General features: G+C 39.5%; 1 protein-coding gene across 1 annotated transcript; it reads right to left on the bottom strand.

The window, feature by feature from the left end:
• Nucleotides 1–6598: 6598 nt before the first annotated feature.
• LOC110050315 (uncharacterized) lies at nt 6599–18021 on the bottom strand. Its single transcript, XM_020756234.2, has 8 exons — nt 17872–18021; nt 12845–12871; nt 12461–12657; nt 11085–11211; nt 9139–9402; nt 8740–8898; nt 8462–8638; nt 6599–6818 (listed from the first exon to the last, which is right to left on the bottom strand). Exons 1-7 carry the CDS (start codon nt 17921–17923, stop codon nt 8463–8465), a joined length of 1002 nt encoding a protein of 333 aa, XP_020611893.2. The 5' UTR covers nt 17924–18021; the 3' UTR covers nt 6599–6818; nt 8462.
• Nucleotides 18022–21282: the final 3261 nt, after the last annotated feature.

Raw genomic sequence — 21282 nt, forward strand, 5'->3', positions numbered from 1 at the left:
TCCCCTTTCCAAAGTAGGCATTTTTGACAGCGAAAATCGCACCGCTGTAGCCAAGCTCCTGGCACACCACTTCAGCGGCCTCATCGCCCCAATTTTCATCACAAATTGTTCCCCACTGACCGTCGTGGTACACTTCCACTCGCCCGCCTCCAATATCGTCCTCTGCAGTTATCAGACGGATTCGATTTTCTGAATAATAATCAGGTGTTTAAGATATTTAAGAGGAAGTGTTAAAATTATTGAACTCAAAAAACCTAGCAAAATATTTAGGTGTATATTTTAAAGTATTTCCGGTGTACAAATGTTTAGAAACTCCAATTTTTACTGGTTTGCCTGCTAAACTGTTGACTACTCTGATGCTACTGGTGTGAGAATGGACTTGCATCTCTCATGGCTCAGCCAATTAAAATTTTTATCTAGACAAGGCTGAATTAAAGAATAGCTTTTTAACTGACCTTTTTCGACGGTTCCGTGGCTGTTTCCTATAGACAAAGAAAAAAGATATTAAAAATGTGTGTACGCAGTCTGTAAGCACCGGTCATTTTGAATTTTTGTTTGAAGAAAACTAGGTTAGGGAAATCACTTGATTATCGTGACGCTATCGTTTTCGAAAAGTTCCGTTTCCAAACTGCTTTTCGTCCACATTAAAACGCAAAGTTGGCGTTTTGAAATTCCTCCGTTTGACGAGCGTTTCCGAATTGGCGAAAAGCTCCGTTTTCGTGACGGATTAGTGTGGACGATAGGCCAAATTTATCCGGCGTAGTGCGGATGGGGGCCCTTGCAACAAAATTATTTTCTAACTAGCCGAATACAGCCTGTTCCAACCAACCTTTGAGCTTCTCCTGTTTTTATTTTCGCCAGCATTTTTATCTGATAATATCTGATATTATAATCCGTCAAATATTTTCGCTCGCGCGGGTTTGGTCTAGACATGTCGTGTGACTAAATACGCCCCAGCTAAAGCTGGGGAATATCTGAGTGATATTCCCCATTTTTCTGAAACTACGCGTGCTGCGAAAAATATTTGAAGGACAATAAACACGATAGCCTCCATTTGGCACGGAAATATGCTTCAATAGTTGTCCCTGGACGTTATCTGTTCCTCAAAGCTCACAGTTTTCCTCAAGTTGCACTCTCGAAACACTGCTCGCTTCTCGGAACAAATAGTGTCCGCGGACAAATTTCCGTGGATACTTTCGTGCCAAATGGAGGCTATTGATTATATGTACGCCTGAGTGTTGAGCAGTTGAGTTAAACCCGGCGGTACTCTTTTAAAGTTTAATTTTGCTAGAGTTATGCGGCCTTATTCTCCAAACCTTTATCCTATACTCCAAACTCAATTGTGGACCTGAACCAGAAAGCTACTTTCTGCTGTCAGTACGTTTCGAATCTAGAACGTTTATATTTGGTATTGATTTATTTCCATCTTGTTCTCTCATGGGAATTAACATGTTGAAAAAACAGTGGCAATTTTTGGTCAATAATCTCGGAGTCATGTTGGAATTTTGATCCATTGGACGTGAGCTATTGAAGTAATATATTAATCACGAAAGACCGTGCTTGCCCACATTTCCAACGCCGAGAGGGAAAGAAAAAAACACGACGCATAGCAGAGTGCTTTTGATGAACTTCGAGGTGTTTGGAAATGTGGTCAAACACTCTCTTGAGTCTGTGGTGTATCTTTTCAATCGAGGAAACGTAGAAATAAACTCGCAAAAATCTGTGATGATTAAGATGAGATATCCAAACACCGTCACGGTCGTGATTTCCTTTGCTTACACTTGATGAATTAAATTAACAAGTTGGTGAAAGGTGTTTTAAAGTTCTCGATGTTAATCACGCCAGGCAGGCCTCACTAATTTCTCAGTCTTCGAAAGATTTGAATAAGTACTTTTTTTTTTATTAAACCATGCCCTGTTACATTCCAGTACAAAACGCGCAAAGCATATCTGCTTCTTAATTTTAGGCCGAAATTGCTCAAACCCTTTGCCTCATCCTCAGGCACGTGCACTGTTTTGTCAGTGGACGGTGTGAAACTGGCAGCGCGCGCCTTGATGCCTCAGGTACCATGCATACGCTTTGGTGCTGTAGATACATACACTGAATATACACTCTTTGCATAAAGGTGATATATAGGAGCAACCATAGTTATTTCAGGGTGCTGGTACCCTTTAAATATTATAATTGATGTCTTCTCGTTACTCGGCCTTGCAGTGGAACTAACAGCGCTCACATATAATCTTACATGCATTCAAATATAGAAACATTTGAAGGCTGCATTTAAATTTAAAATGCCTCAAAGTGGAGAGAGTCGAAATACTCCTAGTGTACGCTGTTGCAAAACTGCCTGATATCGGCCGGAAGTGAACTTAGACTGATGAAGAGACGTGACATTCAAAATTTACTTACCAAAACTCAAGAAAAATATCAGCCCCAGTACAAAATAGCGCGGATGGAAATTTCTTCTCGGGTCACAGCAAGCTGTCGCTCTACAGCCAGGCAATTCCTCCTCGGAGTCTTTGAATTTGCTATTAATAAGAGGAGGTTTTTCTCCACTATCCTTCGCCATCTTGAGTCTCCCGAATAAACGACCGATTGCATCCCAGTACTAACACGTGACCTTAAAATTTCATTTTGTACCTCCACAGGGTACCCAAGTGATACAATGTAATAAATGGGTAACCTGGAAACAACACGAGACATTTGACGTATAAGGTCCTTCTTAGGAACAGCTTTCCAAATTTTAGGAACAATTCTTTTAAAAATAAAAAACTAATTCAATCGACGTTTTGTTGGAGACCTTCATTTATAGGAAAACTATCTCGATTCCTTTATCTAATCACGTGCATAATTCACGTGATAATAAATACTCATTTGTAAGGCCTGAGGCAAACGTCGAATCTTAGTCGAACTTAATTCGTCGAACCTATTAATTTTGAAATAGGTGCATGAATGGTGCGACGTCTGCCGCAATCAAGTTTGACTCAAATTAATTGGTTCAACTCTAGCATAAGTTCGACTTGCTAAGTCGGATAATGCGACAGTGATTCGGCGTTTAAGCAAACGCCGGTCTAAACACGCGCTGAACTCAATTCATAAATCATGCAAATTACAAATGTGATGGGCTGGGCAAACGTGACAAAAATACATACTCCTCCATCTGCCAAACGCTATTTTCCCCCCTGACGAGCATGCGCTGTACAAAGACAATTTCGCGATCGGGAATGGCGAGCCATCGAAAGTCATTGCTGACATCAAGACCGCTGCTCCATTGTTGTTCGCTAACAAAAGCACGGTCAAGCATGCCACTTGAAGCAATAGCTGTCGTCTCTGATACACCGTTCTCAGAGCTGTAAGTTATGCGAGTCTTCTCTTTCTAATTTCGTAATTAATTCCCAAAGTAAGGCCCGACGAGAACTGTATTTCGGCATTTCACTAACAAGTCCTAACAACTAGCCGCGCATCAAATGAATAGCACGGGGACACGTGCTTATTCCCGTGTTTTAATGAAGTGCAACTTGAAATAGGATCGACGCAGGTTCGGCGTTTGTTACCACGCTGGAGTTTTGTCGATTCTTTGTCGCACCTATTTTTAAATTGTTGTACGCGACTTGGATTCGACGTTTTCCCTAGGCCCAAGATAGCCTACGAATTTACGAATTAATTGATCCACACTTCTCAAAAATCAGCAAATGTGCGGCAATCCCCCGTAGGAAAAAAGATGGCAACTGGTACATTTACCCATAGTTCTTAGCGAACGAAAACCTTTACAACGTTCATAAAAACGTACAGAAACGTTACAAAATCTACAAACCTAGGCTACTTAATGTCCTTAGTACAGGGACAAATCTTTGTGCCTTGTTGGCTGTGTTAGGTTCGCAAGACATTGTGGTAAAATGTTCAGCCGCCATCTTTTTTCCTACGGTGGATTCACGTCCGCCTGACATGTTTTCTGAACTTAAACGCAACAAAAATTCCAAACAGAAATACGAATAATTAGTCGTTTTGTTTTGCTCATTAAACCTTTGCTTGGTAACGGTCTCGTTGCCGTTGCCATTGCCGTCGTGTTTTGCTTAAGGTACCTAAACTCCCTAATAACGCAGGCCCGTGCTCACGTGGCGAAAGTGATAATTAACGCGTTTGCGAGTTTTGCGCTAGAAATGTGTATATGTCTAATTGGATAAATTGGAATTAAAATTAAATGTGCAGTGATAAAGCTAAAATTCAGTTAATATAGTATCAAAAAAGGCGGTTTTTTCTTCGACTCCCAATGAACATTTTTGATTTCCCTACTAACAGCTTATTTCTTCTATGTGAAAACACTTGTTCAGTCAGACATATAGCGTTTTCATTTGTGGCTAGCAGCGATGCAGAGTTACTGGAAAGAAAGAAAGTGTTTACATAAGGAAAGAATTCAAAAGACCAAGTTCGGTATATTAAAATTCAGCCTCAAGCAAAAGACCTCAGCATGAGGTTCCTGGGAATAACTACAGAGTTTGTGGTGTTTATTCCCCCGAGCTTCGTGCTGAGGTCTATTGTGTTAGGCTGAATTTTTATACATCGAAAGTGGTCTATTCCCACAGACACCACAGGATTGGTTTGGGGACACCAACATGGCCGCCGTGTCATTGTTTTGGGACACCAATATGGCTACAGTGACGTCATGTGAAAACAACAAAAGCTGTTGTTTTTACGACTCCCGTTGAAAATTTTGCTCTCATCACTCATGGGTTAATTATGCTTCCAGATGACAAAATTTGACAGAAGTTTGGAATGAAAGTTTGTAAGGAGCAGCCAACAATCACTTTTCAGAAGCTTTAAGTTTTGCAGGGAGCGTTGTCTTTATTCAACACTCCCAAGAGAAAAGTATTCAGGAATTGCAAGAGCTGTTGACTAAGTGCGCGTAAACAAAATTTATGTATAATTTCGATAAAATTAAATAAACTATGTTTAGCGAGTGATTGTCTTTTTTTGTGTGTCTCGGTATTTTCAAAAAGAATGACAAAACTTCTCAGTTCTCCGAGTCTCTGTTAAGCCATAGAGAAACCTAACTTGTGAGAATCTCCAAAGAGCGTTAGAACCATTCGCCTTTGGCTCGTGACTCCGACAGCGTTCTCCCAAACTTTCAACTTTGTTGTGATAGCTCGACAACTCGACGGAAAACGTTTCAGTTACTTAAATTAAATCAGGGACCACTATGACCGCTATTTATGACTTAGGGTAGGGGCTTGGAGGTTGGTGGGATCCAGAAAACCTGGATTTAAAAGCCGTGAGAGGGGAGGGGGACGGCGTCCTAACGATATAGTGTGTAAAGGGCAGGGGGGTTACTCTCTTCACTGACGGGATCTTTGATAGAGTGCAGAAAAAAAGAAAATTCTACCATGCATGCCTAAAATGGCGTTTCTGAGGTTCCGAACAAGCTTGGGTGGAACAAGGCGTGATGTTTCATCGTGTAAAACATATGTGATGGATTTAAACTTTATTTAGTATAAATCTACTTGCGCTCTATCACGAATGCCGTTCTCTGATTGGCTACGCTACTCACTATTTATTCTGTGATAGATAGTGAGTAGCATAGGAGTATGCGCTTCTTAACAAAATGAAGGCCGCTTCTTGGCGTTATCGAAGTGGATTAATATTAAGATAAAGTTTTGAACGACTAGTAGATTTATAGTTCGTATAGTGTGATCGTCCGGGTGAGCGTAGTTCTGAAAAGAAGTGTTGTTGGTGACTGACGTTTCGACAACCTGAGCGGAAGTCATCTTCAGAGTCAAGTGAATAGTGTTTGTCAGTCGATGATCTTATAAGTCTGGTCCGTTGAACGTGATTGGTCAGTATAGCCATGATGGTATTGGCTGAAAGACTCGTGTAAAGTTTGTCATCAGTCATTGGTGGGTTTCGATCCGTCTATTGTTAGTCAAGTAGGTCGGTTTTGGTCCGTGTATTGTTAAGTCGGTCTGTCAGAAGTCCGTTTGTCGGTTTCGTTTCTGTCGTGGATAAGTCGTTTGTAAGGCGCCGGTAGTTGTTGACATCTGTTAAGAGGCGTTTGTTCTAGGTTAGTGTACCAGCTTTCCAGAGTCAGTCGTTGAAAATAGTTTGTACTGTAGGTTAAGCACTGAGCAGAGTCCCAGTCAATGTTGTGGTTTGTCAGTTGATGATGTACAGCAATGTGATTGTTGGCATCACCATTTCTTGTGGCTCGTTTGTGTTCAGTCAGTCTCGTGTTAAGGTTTCTGCCAGTCTCACCAATGTAGGAAGCCTGGCAGTCGGAGCATTTGATCTTGTAAACTGCTCCCTGTCTGTCGTTAGGTTCGTCTCTGTCTTTCACGTTGGTCAGTAAGTGTCGTAACGTAGTTGTAGGTTTACTGTAGTAGATTTATACTAAAACAATTGGATTATTCGCTCTCGATTTCTATGCGTGACAGTCGACTCGGGCTGCGCCTTCGTCAAATATATCGCGATAGAAATCTCGAGCTCATAACCTAATTGCTTCATATAACCGAATCACGTTACAGTTCATGTGAAAGCTGGATATTAGATATAATAAGTTTTTATGAAAAGAATAGAACAGCAAAGATTGACAAATGACAGTCATGCGAAGGATTCAAACTTTTATTCCTTTTTCATTAATTTACAGCCATGAATTTTAGGTTGATAAGTTGCACATGTTTCCGTGAAACTTTATCATTGCAATACTTTAATTTTCACCTGACTTATAATTTATTAGTGTTTGCCAACAAAAGCAATAATCAAACAAAGATATTGATCATCATCGTGAACTGTTTTCAATGGAATCGCCATGACGCATGCCTGAACGCCTGAAAAAAAAAAAGAAAAAAAAAACATTTAAAATGTTTGTCAGTGTAAAACGTTCCGTAGCTTGGCAATTTTTACTCTCCACTTCTGGCGGAAGTCAAGTAAAAAGCAACAGCAAATGAGCCTAATAAAGGTCTTGAAGTACTTAGTAAGGGAAGATTTATCTTATAAGGAAATTACACAACCCTTTGGAGAAGCGAAAACTGAGACTCCAAGAAATCGCCTGGTTCTGGTGGGGCTGGCAAGTCGTGACAAGAAAAACGTCTTGAAATAAATACTGAAAGTGACAAGAACTAATCACAAACTAAAGCTGATAATAAAAGCATGCAAAAATAAGAAGCTAGTGATGACAGAATGCATTTTTTTTTAAATTTTGCAATAACACAAGGGAAACAATACTTACAATAAAATTACGAACAGTACACTCTTTAGACTACTTACAGCACTATACTCTACTTACATTATATTGCTCTAATTATTGGCACTATCTAAATTACAATATCTACACGACTTACAGTACACTACTAACGAATAAAGTGATGACAAGGGGCAAAGAAAAACGGAGAAAAATAGATAATTATCATTACAGCTTGCATTGAGGTTGTACTATAGAAACAAAAGCAGACCAAAGGCATGTGGTATTTTATAGGTAAAATGAGCTATGCACCTGACAGGAGATTAGAAATAGACAAATGGCTAAGAGATAATACAGATAGGTAAAGAAATATAATCTAAAATATTGGTTAAATCCTCTTATATCCTGCAAGAGGTTTCCATTTCTTTCTGTCTCCACTTTTTAGTTCTATTTCATATTGTGATTTTAGTGCGCATATGAAACGCATAAGATTCGAGTGAACTTCTTTTGTTTTAGCGAGCCATATGTGATATCGTCCTGAGAGAAAGCAGTCATTGATAAGAAGGGCAAATTGAGAGATATCTGGCCTCAAACCCAAAGCAGTAATACTTGTCAAAATATAATCTCTAGCAAGTAAATTTAAGTTTTCCAGCCATTCAGTAACTTTATTCGAAAAGTGAGATGTTTGGTGGCATGACCAAAAGGGATGAATTAATGACTCGGGATGGGTGTAACAAAAACTGCAATTTTCATTACCCTGTAGACCTATTCTAAATACGAAGTTATTGGTTGTTACACGTCTATGTAAGAAGTTAAACTGAAACTCTATCAGCTTAGTGCTCTTGGTGCATTTTTTAGCCAAAAGATAGACAGCGGTCCAATTTATGTTGTCATTTATTAGTGGGCTACAATCTTCTAGCCATTTCTTTTCACTTGACTCCGGGGTTAAAATCTTGTTACTGAGCAGTTTTTTTTTATATATTAATGTAGTTGCTTTTCTGACTTGTCAAATTCTTGTTGTAAGTGGCTCATATTCATAGTTGGTGTTCTGTAAATCTGACAGGATGCAATTAGAGAAGTAAACAGCAATTAATTATAAATTGAAAGTATTTTTACGTTTAATTCTTGTTACCGGGATACCACTCATATAGAAGTATAGAGAATATAAATAACTACCTTTGTGAGATATTTCCTTTAAACATCTTTTAGAAGACATTATTTCTTTGCAAATTTATAGCATGTTCATGGCCAACAGCGCAAATCAGCCGACAACACATAATTTACTCTTACCTTACACACGTATCTTGTATACGTAGTTAGACCATTGAGTACCAACTCCATTGTAGCAGTTTGTAGCTTGGCCGTAATCTCTAAATTTCTCATCATCCGAAGCCCAGCACTCCCCATAGAACTGCACCGCAAAGAAGGTCTTCCCGGCATCCTTAGCTTCCTTGTAACACGCTTTTACTGTAAGAGAAAATCGCCAGTCAAAGCAGAGAAGTAGAAGTGCTTGCAGCGTAATCTTAACGGTATTTAAGTCATAATTCACAGTTCTACAAGATACAAACCCATTTTGCTCATGTCAAACCAGTCAATGAAACCGGTACCGCGAAAGTTCTTTAGAAGAGTCATGGTTCGCCTTTTTCTGCCGGGTTTGTCATTCCAGCATCCCAGATTAGAATAGTTTCCAAATCCATACACGGCATTGTGTGACTTCTCGCCAACGCCTATCATGAAAAAAACAGTATCGGTGGTAAGACAATTCACACGGTTGGAATATGTTTTGGGTTTTTTTCCTTCTGTCCAACAAGCCAGTCTGTCGATCCGTCAGTCCGTCAGTCCGTCAGCCGGCCAATCAGTAAGTCCGTCAGTCAGTCAGTCAGTCAGTCAGTCAGTCAATCAAACAGTCAGTCAGCCAGTCGGTCAGTCAGTCAGCGAGTCGATCAGAAATTGATAGGCAGACGTACCAAATACACACGCATTTGGAGCGGCCCTCATTTTCTTGTAGTCAGGATTGCCTTCCGCTGAAAAACACTCGCCAAAAAATTGCACGGCGAATAAGTTGTAGTCCTTGCCACTGTTAACAGCATCATAGCCACACTTCAAAACGGTTTCACCGAGATTGTGCCAGTCGAGATCTTTACCCCGGCGGTTTGAATAAAAATCTGGCAAGATCCTCTGTTTTATTGGATTATCAATCCAGCAGCCCAGATATTCAAGCTCAGGAATATCTGAAGAGAGAAAGCCAATTAAATCTTAAGAGTAGCTGGTAGGTATGAAAATAAATCGCATTAAAAGGCTAGTCATCGAAAAACTGTATACCGTGTAAAATGGGGGATGGCGGTTGAGGAGGTGGGAAGGCTTTTGAATTATTTTCCAACATAGCTTAATCCACCTACATGGAATCATGGTAGTTGTGTTCATAATCTTGGACTGAATATTTATTTTGATGAACTTCAGCTACCATGATTCCTTGCAAGCGCGTCTCATCATAGAGGGAATAGACCAATTTTGCTATATTAAAGTTCTGACTTGGCTCCGAGGTTTAGGGAAATAAAACCAAAGAAATCACATCGAGGTTAAGAGACGAATAAATGATTTCTTTTGTTTTATTCCCCTAAGCCTCGGCGCCAAGTTACAATTTAAATATATAACCATTGCGCGAGGACTCGATTTGAAAAAGTAGCACAACGGGTAATACGGAAATGGTCTATTTGGCCTATTGGTCATTAGGCATCAAAACTATTGAGTGAGATGCTCGCTCCCAGGTTCCCAGCAAGGTATGACGTCCTGTGCATTTCTTTTACTTATCAGTTTAAGGCTTTAATGGCTGATCCAGGGAAGCGGACTTCAAGCACATGGTCTAATGTGCACGATCACGTTGTGGGTACAGGCATGGTACGAAAACCAGGGTTTAATTAAAGTAATGGTAGATGACCAATAGCCCCGAGAATAGACCCTGAGGTATTGAGTGTTTTCTATTGGTAAAAATTGAGGCTTTATTTTTTAGCGTCACAGAAAAAGGTGAAATACTGACTCCCTAGGGGAAAGGAGAATACATGTTCCTTTTAATAGAATAGATATCCCTTGCCCCTTCAAGGTAATCCAAGAAATATCCTTGTTCCCTTGAAATAAATGATCACGTTGCCTTGTTCTCCGATTAAAGCCTCTGTGAGGCCCTTATGCTTCAAAAATCAAGCTTCAATATTAAGTATTAGTGCAGTAAATTAAAAGCACTCGGTTCAACTTTGCCATTGGTCAGTATTCATGTGAATCGCTGTTAGCTGTTTTTAGTTAGCCTCCCGAAGATGGTTAGACGTTCAAGTCTTTTCGGATAAGACCCCGTCTCCTGCATCTTCGTTGTTACATGGTTAAATATTGAAAAGAAATTGGCTGTGCCTAAGCCCCGTACAGATTTTTTGAAACGCAGTTTCTGCTACAGTGGGGCACGGCAAACATGTAAATCAGTTTTTTTTTTAAATGTCAATCTTGTAACTGATGTTTTACCATGTCTAAGTAAAGTGTATGTCTACGTCTGTGCCTTATCAGGGTTCGCTAAAGAACCGACACACTTATCGCAAAGAGTAGGGTAAGGAGTTCCCCGGCGGTATTGTGGTCTGTCCTTGTCTTACTGGTTGGTCCTTCCTCACATAGGGCTAAAATCATTACGTCTTTTTCCCTTGGACAGAATTGTTCAAGAAAAATTGCTATGTGCATCTCTATCAGTCTGTGTCTCCGTTTATGTCTGTGTTTAGGATTAGGATTTGGAGTATGTAAAGGGAGTAGTCCAGTAACTTTCGTTCATTAGAACTGGACGTGCTCTTTAATTAAAAAACTGGGAATCGACCGCTGTTCCATCAGTTACACAGACTGTATTCTTTGGAACTGCTGGAACTATCTGGAGAAACCTCACCTGCCTTGATACACCTGACCCCGGCGTCGTCTTTGTGGGCGCAGCTACCAGTTACACCCCAGCCGTTATGTTTACATTCAAGGATGGAGTGCTCTGAACCATCGCAGGTCACATTGGACAGATGAATCTAAAACAAAACATATTTATGGTTACTTTTTATCGCATTCATATTTTACGTATAAAGGTGATACAACGTGCACGGAAAAGTAGTCGTGCATATTTTTGCGCCAAATGGAGGTAACGATTATCAGACCATGGACTACGAGTAGTCTTTCTTTCGCCTAGTCCGTCGTGCGTACCGCGAAAGAAAATCGCGAGAAAAAAATGGCCGCGCGGAATCTTGAGCGCTTCTCCTCTCAGGACTTCACGCGGCCATTTTTTTGTTTACGGGCTTGCTCGACGGACTAACCGAAAGAGGGACTACTCGTAGTCTAATCACACCAATATTACAAATCAAACGAAATTTATTGATTTTACTCAGCTCAGCCGACCATATAGTACACAGATTACAATATTCATAAACCCACACATAAATATAAATAACAAATATAGTAATGTGTTAAGATTTTAGTGAATGAGTTAGGATCATTCAAATAGCAAAGCTAATCTAGTGGACCATCCAAACAGAGTACTATTACACATAGAGTAAAAACAAGTTCTTTGAGCCGATAAAAAATTATTTCTTCATGCGCTATGCTAACAAGCATAGAGGTCTTAAATGGTTTTACGAAAGATTGAAAGAGAAGACGCGATGTTTTGGGTAGCGTTTCTCCGCTCTTTAATAATTTTCGCTTTACTCTCAACGTATTCTTTGTGAATCACGACTCCACAGTTCTAGATTTGTTTACTAAAATAGGCCCTTTGCAGGATCCGGTCACATGGTACTGAATTAATTACGCTGGGACGCAAGTTACACAGTGGGACTTCAAAAACAAAGGAAAGTCGGGCTGGACTGGTACGAGTTCCTTTGTTTTGGAAGTCCCACTGTGTAACTTGCGTCCCAGCGTAATTAATTCCGTACCATGTGACCATCCTGCAAAGGGCCTATTGAGTTCATTCAAGTGTAGCTTGATTGTTGTGCCGAAAGTTTTCCGAACAAGGGCGACGATTTTGGCTTGGCTTCGGACGAAGTCCCTGGGGGCTACCAAGAGCAAAAGGCTATTCATTTTTGCTCAAAGTGAGATGTTGAGCCGGAACAATAGGCCATTTCTTGATACGCAACAGAAAGATGACCCCTAGCCCCAAAACAATAACGGCTGCTAACAAGCAAAAGAATTACGAGCTTACGAGAGCTGCGAACAATTTTTTCCCCTGGGAGTTCGAAATGGCGGGCTTCAATTGTACCATAACACAAATCCACAGTTATCGTCGCTTACCGGACCAGTGCCCTCTCCAAAGTGTGCCTTTTTGACCTCGAAAATGGCACTGCTGTAGCCAAGCTCCTTGCACACCACTTCAGCAGCCTCTTGGCCCCAATTTTCATCACAAATTGTTCCCCACTCACCGTTGTGGTACACTTCCACTCGACCGCCTCCAATGTCGTCTGCTGGAGTTATCAGACGAACTCGATTTTCTGAAATATAACCACGCGTTGAAGATATTTAGAAGTGTGAGTTAAAGTGATTGAACTTAAGAAATCTAGAATCCATATGTTTGGTGCGAGATTGGACTTTTGCATATCTCGATCTCTCGGCTCAGCCAGTCATATTCTTTTAAAATCTTGAAGTGAGGCCCTATTAAAGTATTACTATTTGACTTACCTATTTCGACTGTTCCGTGGCTGCTCACTGCACATAAAGAAAAAATGTTTTCTTTAGCAAATATATCTTATTGGATGCTTTGGTGTGTAGTATCGCTGTATATTTTTACCAGTTGTGCCATAAATACAAACAACGAGTAAAAATATAAAGCGACACTACGCACCAAAACATCTAATAAGAGATTTATTATCCAACTGCTGTAGTCAATAAATTTATCACTGAAAGAGGGAGAGTGTAACAGTTTTGCGTGCACGCACCGACCTGTCCGACAAACAGGTTTTCTACTGTACAAATAACTGTACAATATCGCTGTTTATTTGTACTGTTATTTGGACGGTATTCGTTGCAGTTGGATATTAAAAAGAGATATGTTACCGCCGCAGAACTGCAAAATCTATTTCTACTTTTAAATTTTACCTGAAAAATAAATTGATTACTGACTTTTCAAATAGCACGTCATGATGGTATGTCACTACATTTGAGTGTTTGTCGTATGATGAATTGTATGTCATAAGATTATTGCTTAATGCTTATCGCATTCTTTCCATTTTAGTTTAGCTGTGTTGTATTTCCACTGAAAAGCCCCATCAGGGGAGTGTCAATAAACTATTGTTTGTTTGTTTGAAACTGTAGTTTTCTATCTTTAATTGGATTTGACATTACCATTAACTTTGTAACCCGGACTTACGCAGATGGGTCTTTTTTGGTCAGGACTTGCGGAATAAATTATGGTCAAAAAGCTACAAAAGTTGTTGACTTGAAGTATCGGCAACAAGATGGTTTGTATGCAGTCTTTAACTTGCACACTTATAGGGCATCAGATGTCTTTTCTAGCTAGCAGAGATTAAGCCTAGTTTATCTCACATTTGAGCTTATATTGTATTTTCTCCAGCATTTTTGCCTGATAATATCTGTTATTATCTCGCTAGCTCCCTGAGTAGGTAAGATGAATCAAATCCTGCGCTGTGATTGGCTACCCGAGCGGGCAAGATGGAGCTATCTTGCCCGCTCGGGACTACCCACCGTGTCCCGCAAAAAAAAATTTCCCCGAAAGCCATATAACAAATCGTTTATTGACCAAGCTTGTTCGGTCAAGATGGCTGGATATTAGCCTCGTTCTTTTTTTGCGAGTTTATGGACCTCGACTCCGTCTCGGTCCATAAACACGCGAAAAAGAACTTGGCCAATATCCAGCCATCTTGACCACACACTTGGTCAATAACCCATACGTATTATTTAAAACTGGATCATCGTGTGGGATAATGCAATTTGAGAGTTTTCATTGGCTTAGCCAGCATGGGTTATGATTCATTATACAGTGCTCTGACTACAAATATGGTGAGCATTTACGTAATAGTTTGGGGCGTTTTAAATAAAACGGTTATTCCACTCGCGCTTGTTGGATATGACATGATTATAGCCAAATCGACGCTACGCGCCTCGTTGGCTATCTACCATCTCATATCCAACACGAGCTCGTGGAATAATTGTTAAATGCACCACTGAAAATTGAGTCAAACTCTCGCGGATACTCCCTAAAAGTTTAATTTTGTTCGAGTGGTGCGGTCTGCTTAATTCTCGTAACCATTATTCTATTTCAGATGAAAACTATGCAAGTTTCCAAACTCTTCTTCGGACCTGACCCAGAAATTGACATCCTGTTGTTAGCACGTTTCTGATCTAAAACTTGTGGTAATTATCTCTCCGTCACCAAGTCTCTTAAGGGATTTAACAGTCAAATAAATCTTGGGAAATTTGTAATTTTAGGGGGGAAAAGCGTCAAAATAACATCAGAATTTTGACTGATCTATCGGACTATCTATGGGAAAAGTATTCACAACTAGAATACTAGTAATAGTCATCACTAAAGCTGCCCCCGCTTTTTTTTATTTCTACTGATTGGAAACAATTGTACATTATTGTATGAACTAAAACTTGTATATCTATTTTTTGTAAACTTTATCACTCATAATGTTCCTATAACTTAGGCATCTTATCATGGTTATTATCCAAACATTCAACCAAGTAAACTAAACAAACATTCCATTCCAGACAGCCGTGAGTTTTCGTTTGAAAGGACATAAAAAGTACTTTCTGAAAAAAAAAAACTGGTTTCCTCCATGGGAACTAATATTTCTGTTACAAAAATTTCACTCGGTAGAACTTAAGAAAAAAAGGTTAAAAAGTTATAGAGAGAAACAAAATATTATGTCAAACCACTCTGCTGTTTGAATTTGTATAGGTAATAGTACGGTTTCGAGTTTAATTTGGAATGAATTTGTACGAGTGAGTTTTTTCTAAAAGCTGGAATTGCACGAGCCGCTTAATTACTTATTAATAATATAAACATGAAAGAAATTCGCGAGGAGGAAATGCCGGAAGATTGAAGTCATTTTTTCCCATTCGAGAAAACTTTTTTCAAAGTTTCTGCACTCAATTGTCGTCATCATTTTACGTGATATCATTGGCTTAGAAAATTTCCCATTTTCTTTCATCCAATCATAATCTAGAATTACGATGTGTAATTTGCACTGGTGTTACACTTTCTGCACTGATGTTACACTTGAACTGCACTGCTCTCAGCCAATCGGAATCCAGTAATTTTTTCATGTATATTATTAGATGATGAAACAAACCATTTTTCTTGTTATAAGAGCAAACGTATCTCGAAAGCAGAACAGCAGTTGAGAAAATCATCTGGAACTTGCTGTCACGATTTTTTTCTGAGACAGGTAGTAGGAGGAAGCACCCGGCAAAGAAAAGGCCTTTCTCTGCAATTCCCCCATTCCCCTACCCTCTTGTACATGTTAAGAAAGGCCTGATACTCAGGTTATTAACAGAAGTTGCTTCGAATATCGAGATTTACCGGTACTTCAGAATTACTTACGATACCTCTTGAATTGCTTTTATCCCAACATCCATCCTCAGGATCTTTGAAATTGTTTTCAATTTGTTCTATATCAGAATCTGCGCCATTTCGAAGAGAATTTACTTGATCGGGTGTGTTTATTTGACCCCAACAAACTTTCGGCAATCCTTTGCGTACTTTTCGGCAATCCTTTGCGAGCCGTGTTCTCAAAAACCGAGATTTTTTCTGCTAAGGTAAAATTTTCCTCCCTACACGCGGGGACTTCTAGGTGCCTACTCGGGTTTTGGCCGTCTGGGCCAAAACCCTGCGGGGGCAATAAAGTGAAACTTGATCCATTTGCAAAATTACTTTGCGGGAACTACGATTTGGCAGTAACAGTTTAATGGGATGACCTCGTTATATTGTAATCCCAATTGATCTTGGAAAGTTTCAAGTTTCAAGTTTCAAGTTTCAGGTTTCAAGTTTCAAGTTTCAAGTTTCAAGTTTCAAGTTACAAATTTCAAGTTTTATTACAAATTGCAAATTTTTTCATTGGAAAATTTGTAATTTTAGGGAGAAAAAAGCGTCAAAATAACGTTAGAATTTTGACTGATCTATCGGACTATCTATGAGAAAAGTATTCACACGTAGAATATAAAGTGAAACTTGATCCATTTGCAAAATTACTTTGCGGGAACTACGATTCGTCAGTAACAGTTTAACGAAGTAAGTAAGCGATTACTTTTTTGATTAAATCAGCCATGAAAAATACTCTGCTAACCTGGCCTTCGTAATTGCAATACACACGAAAAGCGATATTTTAAATTGATTTCACTAATTACTAGCGGGGGCGATTTAACGAAAAGACGAGTGTTCAGTCTTAAGAGTCCGAATCTCAGTTCACTTTCTTTGGTTACAAAAGAGAATGTCTTTGCCCAAACGGCAGGATTGTTTCTAAAAGTAGAAATTTAAGAATATTAGAAAACCTTGTGCCTAAGATGATTAATAACCCGAAGGAAATGGGAGGGGGGCACTCCCTTTACTTGGGTTATATGGGTGTGTGCAGTCCTAAAGGGTATGGTTTTGGGCGGTTCTGTAAAAGGATATAGATTTTGACTACGTTGGCACAAGGAACTATTTTTTTCGCAATAACATTCGCTCAGGTCTAGGATAGGGTATGGAAAATCAAAGATTCTGGTTTAAAATGATACAGGTTTCAAGGTTCGGGCCACACCCCACCCCCCCCCCCCCCCCACAAAAAAATAAAATAAATAAAAAAACGTTGGGAGTACCTCCCTCCGGGGGGGGGGGGGATTAATAAATTTGGTAATTGACGAAACACGGTGTGGGAAGTGGATCTGAAATAAACGAAAAACCTTTTATGGATTTTTCTCACAAATGGCTTCCCAATTTCTAGAATACGGACGATAAATAGTGTAGAATAGCTGATATGGGGTTTATAACACAATGTCGTTTATTTAGCTGCATACTGCTGACATCACGGTTATTTTCCACCCTTTGTTAATCCAACTTTAAACAATAATATGGAATAACCCAGCATCAGGTGCTTCTTAGATAAACTGTCACCACAATTACGATTTTAGCTCAATTATTATTTTTTTCTTTCATCTATAGGAAATTTACTTGGCATTGCATGTCAGCGAAATTTGTTCAGATGGCACAAAAAGCTTCAAAATCCACGGAAACTGCGTTGAAATGGACAGTTCTGTCTTGGCAGAAATCCTTTTATGCTATTTATATTACGCGTACAAAAATTAACAGCATCTTGTTTTTCGCCTGACACATTTGCTTTAATTTAAAGTTAGAAACTCACACCGAGTTACCAATGCACTGGACATGAGAAGTGTGTTAAATTCAGCGACGGTTTCTTCCGGCAAAAAAAAAAAAAAACTATTTCAGCTTGAAATACCTTTTTGGAATTGTGGTTCCTTCAGTAATGGAGCAAAGGAGGTGTTAACCCCTACTCGACACGCCGAATTTGATTTCTCGTTTCAATTTTGCACTGATTGGTGGCGGTTTCGTTGACAATGCACCTAGTTTAGTTTTAAGTGGATGAGAAATCGAAAAAAAAAAGCGTATACTGAATTACTGGTGTCAAGTGCAACTAAAAAAGATCATTGTGATTAACCTTTAAGCTATAAAAATGACTCCATTGTACCTGTAAAGAGGACAACTGCAAGCAAAACCCGTAGACTCCTATAAACTTCCATGACCGTGGATTGACTTGTTCGCAAGCAGGAGAAGTGTTATCTTGTGAGCGCAACTCCTACTTGTGTTCAGTGTAAAGGGCAGCTGAAACTAGTCCGTTTAAATTGTGTTTGCTCTTTTCCTGACAAAGTGACAGTCAAACGAATAAATGAGGCAAATTTCCGGTCAAGTTTTCGTTTAACAGGGGTTGATAACAAACCTTGCGTCCTCTGTTTGCCATGTTAAAGAGCTTAAATTGGGTGATATCCCAGCAACGTGTTATGTCCTCAAACAATCTCAAGCGACATACGTAATGCAATTATTTCTCAAGACAAATCGTAATGCTTTCATATTACTCTTGTTTCGATGAGTTTACCCTGTGTTGTTGGCGATAAGTCGGAGCGATAAATCGGATCAATAAACCTTACCGATAGAAATTAACTGTCCCTCAATTCGATTCCTCAAAGTGACGGTCTATACCTATTTTCTCCCTGCAACAGCAATACGTTGTCAAGGAGATAGGTGATGAGAAAATGAGAAATCATCCTGTGGGTTGCATGTTTTCACGTCCCTCGAAATTCCCAGAACAGCTATTAAAGGAAATGCGTGGTATATTAGTAGAGAGGTTTAAAAATTTTTGACCTTGAAACTTGAGCAAATCGCGGGGCGTGGTTTTCAGGAAACGCCGAAGAAAATGCTGAGGGAAATTCCAAGAAAAAGAAAAAATAATAATAAATTGTTAGGGAAAATGTCAAAAGAGCATTATGAAAACAAATTTGTAGACCAGAGAAAGGATAGGCGTGCTTTATCCTTTAATATCATCTTATTTGCTCAAAAAGAGGTAATTTTTGTAAAAGAGAAACCTCCTCAAACAATGTAAATATTTCAAAATTGATTAAACCGGAAAATGCACAGTAACAAATGACAGATTATTTTGACTTCCGAGAGGTACAAAACTAACTCTGCGGCGATAATCTCGACATTAATCTGTCTTCTATGTTTCTTTGTCATCGTTATTGGCCGCCAGCGCTTTGTTTATTCATTACGCGAAATGAATCTCCAATTTGCGTTGTTTGTACTGCGTTCTAAATGAAACAATCTGTTGTTAATTGAAGTGAAGAAGCTGGATCCGCCACTAAACACGTCTGTCTTCCGTGTACCTTTTTTTTTCTTTGACTCAAGCCAGACAGCGGATAGAGACTGACAAAAATTAAAATAAAACTTGTCTGAAGTGTCTGGACGATCTTGAAATAACCGCTTTTCATTTGAAGTACCTCGCCATTAAAAAGAAATACAAATTATATATTGGCACGTTTTTGCTTCAAGGCGGCTTACGTTGCATGACTCGCTACGTGTGCTCTGCGTTTTCTTTACGAGATACTTTCTTAGTTGTCCGACTTTATGCATTAAGGTCGACGTTTCCAAAGCTTTTAGCGCATTCTTTTTAATGTTGACAGTTACATTTAAAAGGTTTCTTCAAGTCGTCACGTTCCTATGAGATCACACGAATTTACGCCAACGTCTGGACTGAAAGGACTTGTGGGAAATATCGTGCTCGTAGTTAACTTGCCTGGCACGGAATCGCACGCGGGCCCAGGTACGGATTATGTAGGTGAATACTCTTTTAGTAGCTGAAACGAGCTAAAGCACCTACGTGCTCACTTGTGAAATCAGAAGAGAGAGCCCTTTTGGCAGACTTGAGATTTTTGGGCAAATAAGAAACATAGAAGTATTTGCGAATTGTTTTCAAAAGGAAGTTCTCCATTGTGGCAAATGCCCGATTAGTAATCAGTGTATTGTTTCCAGTCTAAAAACAATAAAAATAAATAAATTACTATATTTCGAGAGGAAGCCACTGCAGCCTTAGCAGTTGGCTTTCATGCGAGTCCTCTATCCTGGTCGAATTGGAATTTGGAGACGTTGGTTCACTTTGTGAGGGAAGGAAACAGGAAACCCCGGAGAAAAACGCTCGGAGCAAGGCGAGAGCCAACAACAAAACAACAAATTAACTGAACCCACATATGGCACCGGGCCGGAGTCGAACACGGGCCACATTGGTGAGAGGCAAGCGCTCTCACCACTCCGCCATCCCGGCTCCCTGTCCCTCTACGTTGAAGATTCCCTATTTTGCATTTGACTTGAACAATTATGCACCTCATTGCCTGTGAATAAGCCCACGACCTCTAGAAAGTAATAAATTGTTAATTTGTCGGGCCAAGGACCTCAATATTCAGCCTGTCAATTATTATTATTATTATTTCTTTTTTTTTTTTGGCTTTTCGCATGTCGATTGATCAAATAATAAAGATGCCCAAAAGAAGTTAACAACAACAACAACAAAAACGTGTCAATAGACATAATAAATTTAAATGGCAATTTTTCCAAGGTTTACCTATTGTAAACTTTCAATGATCAAAAGACGCTGATCGCTCTGTTTCAGGCCCCGTCCCGGCACAGCAGGCCGGAGGAATTTGAAAACGCAGCTTTGTTTCTACGGTAAAGCGTACTGTCCACATTAATCCGTCTCGAAAACGGAGCTTTAAATTCGAAAACGCTCTTCAAACCGGAGGAATCGTCAAAACGCCGGCTTTTCGTTTTCGTGTGTGGACAGAAAACATATTGAAAGCGGAACTTTTCCGAAATGATGGTGTCACGATAATAATGTAAATTCCCTGACCGAGTTTTCCTCATACTCGCGAATCTAAAATGAACCGTGAATCTTGCGTTTTTAAATTCCTCCGGCCGGTGGTGTGGACGGAAAACATTTCAGTGATGCGTCAGCTGGCAGAGTAAAACGAATTCCTGGCGAATGCGGACGGGCCTCAGTCTTAAGCTGGTTTCAGTTTATTGATGTACATGTTTTTCTCAAAGGAATCACGCAAGCGGTGTGAATGGCATGTTAGGTCGATCTTTTCCCTTCCAGAGTTAATCTTGATTCTAATAACGTAGTACTAAGAGAGTCCGTGAGGGAAACGCTGGTGTACTATTCAAATAAATTGAGCAGTGCAAGTATTACAAAATAAAATCCAGAACATGTGCTCGACTAGCTTGTAAACCTATAACTACATGGGAGGGACGGAAACAAGCCCTGATTTACATTTATAATGTGCTGTCCGAAAGTGACAGAAAAAGAAGAGTAAAACAAAACAAAACAAAACAAGAAAAAAAGAAGATAGAGCATCTAGGAAATGGAGTCAATCTCGTTCTGGGATCGAGTTTGACATTAGTGTTGAAAAAGAGATTGTCATCGAACATGCTTTTTAGGAGAATTACGATCGGATAAAAGGATGAGCGAAACTCGTAAGCTTTTCCCCAGGACAAGATAATAATTTTTAATATTTCCTAATCTTCCGATTTCCACAGCTATCCGTCATCTTTTTGT

The sequence above is a fragment of the Orbicella faveolata genome, unplaced genomic scaffold (assembly GCF_042242905.1).
Source record: "Orbicella faveolata isolate gen_17 unplaced genomic scaffold, um_ofav_v1 contig_25, whole genome shotgun sequence".
NCBI classification, from domain to species: domain Eukaryota; kingdom Metazoa; phylum Cnidaria; class Anthozoa; order Scleractinia; family Merulinidae; genus Orbicella; species Orbicella faveolata.

Coding starts and splice junctions, on each gene's coding strand:
- LOC110050315 (XM_020756234.2), bottom strand. CDS start 17,923: ATGGAAGTTTATAGGAGTCTACGGGTTTTGCTTGCAGTTGTCCTCTTT. Junction 11,212..12,460: donor TTGGAGAGGGCACTGGTCCG/GTAAGCGACGAT, acceptor GTTTTGTTTTAG/ATTCATCTGTCCAATGTGAC. Junction 8,899..9,138: donor TCCAAATGCGTGTGTATTTG/GTACGTCTGCCT, acceptor TTTTCATGATAG/GCGTTGGCGAGAAGTCACAC.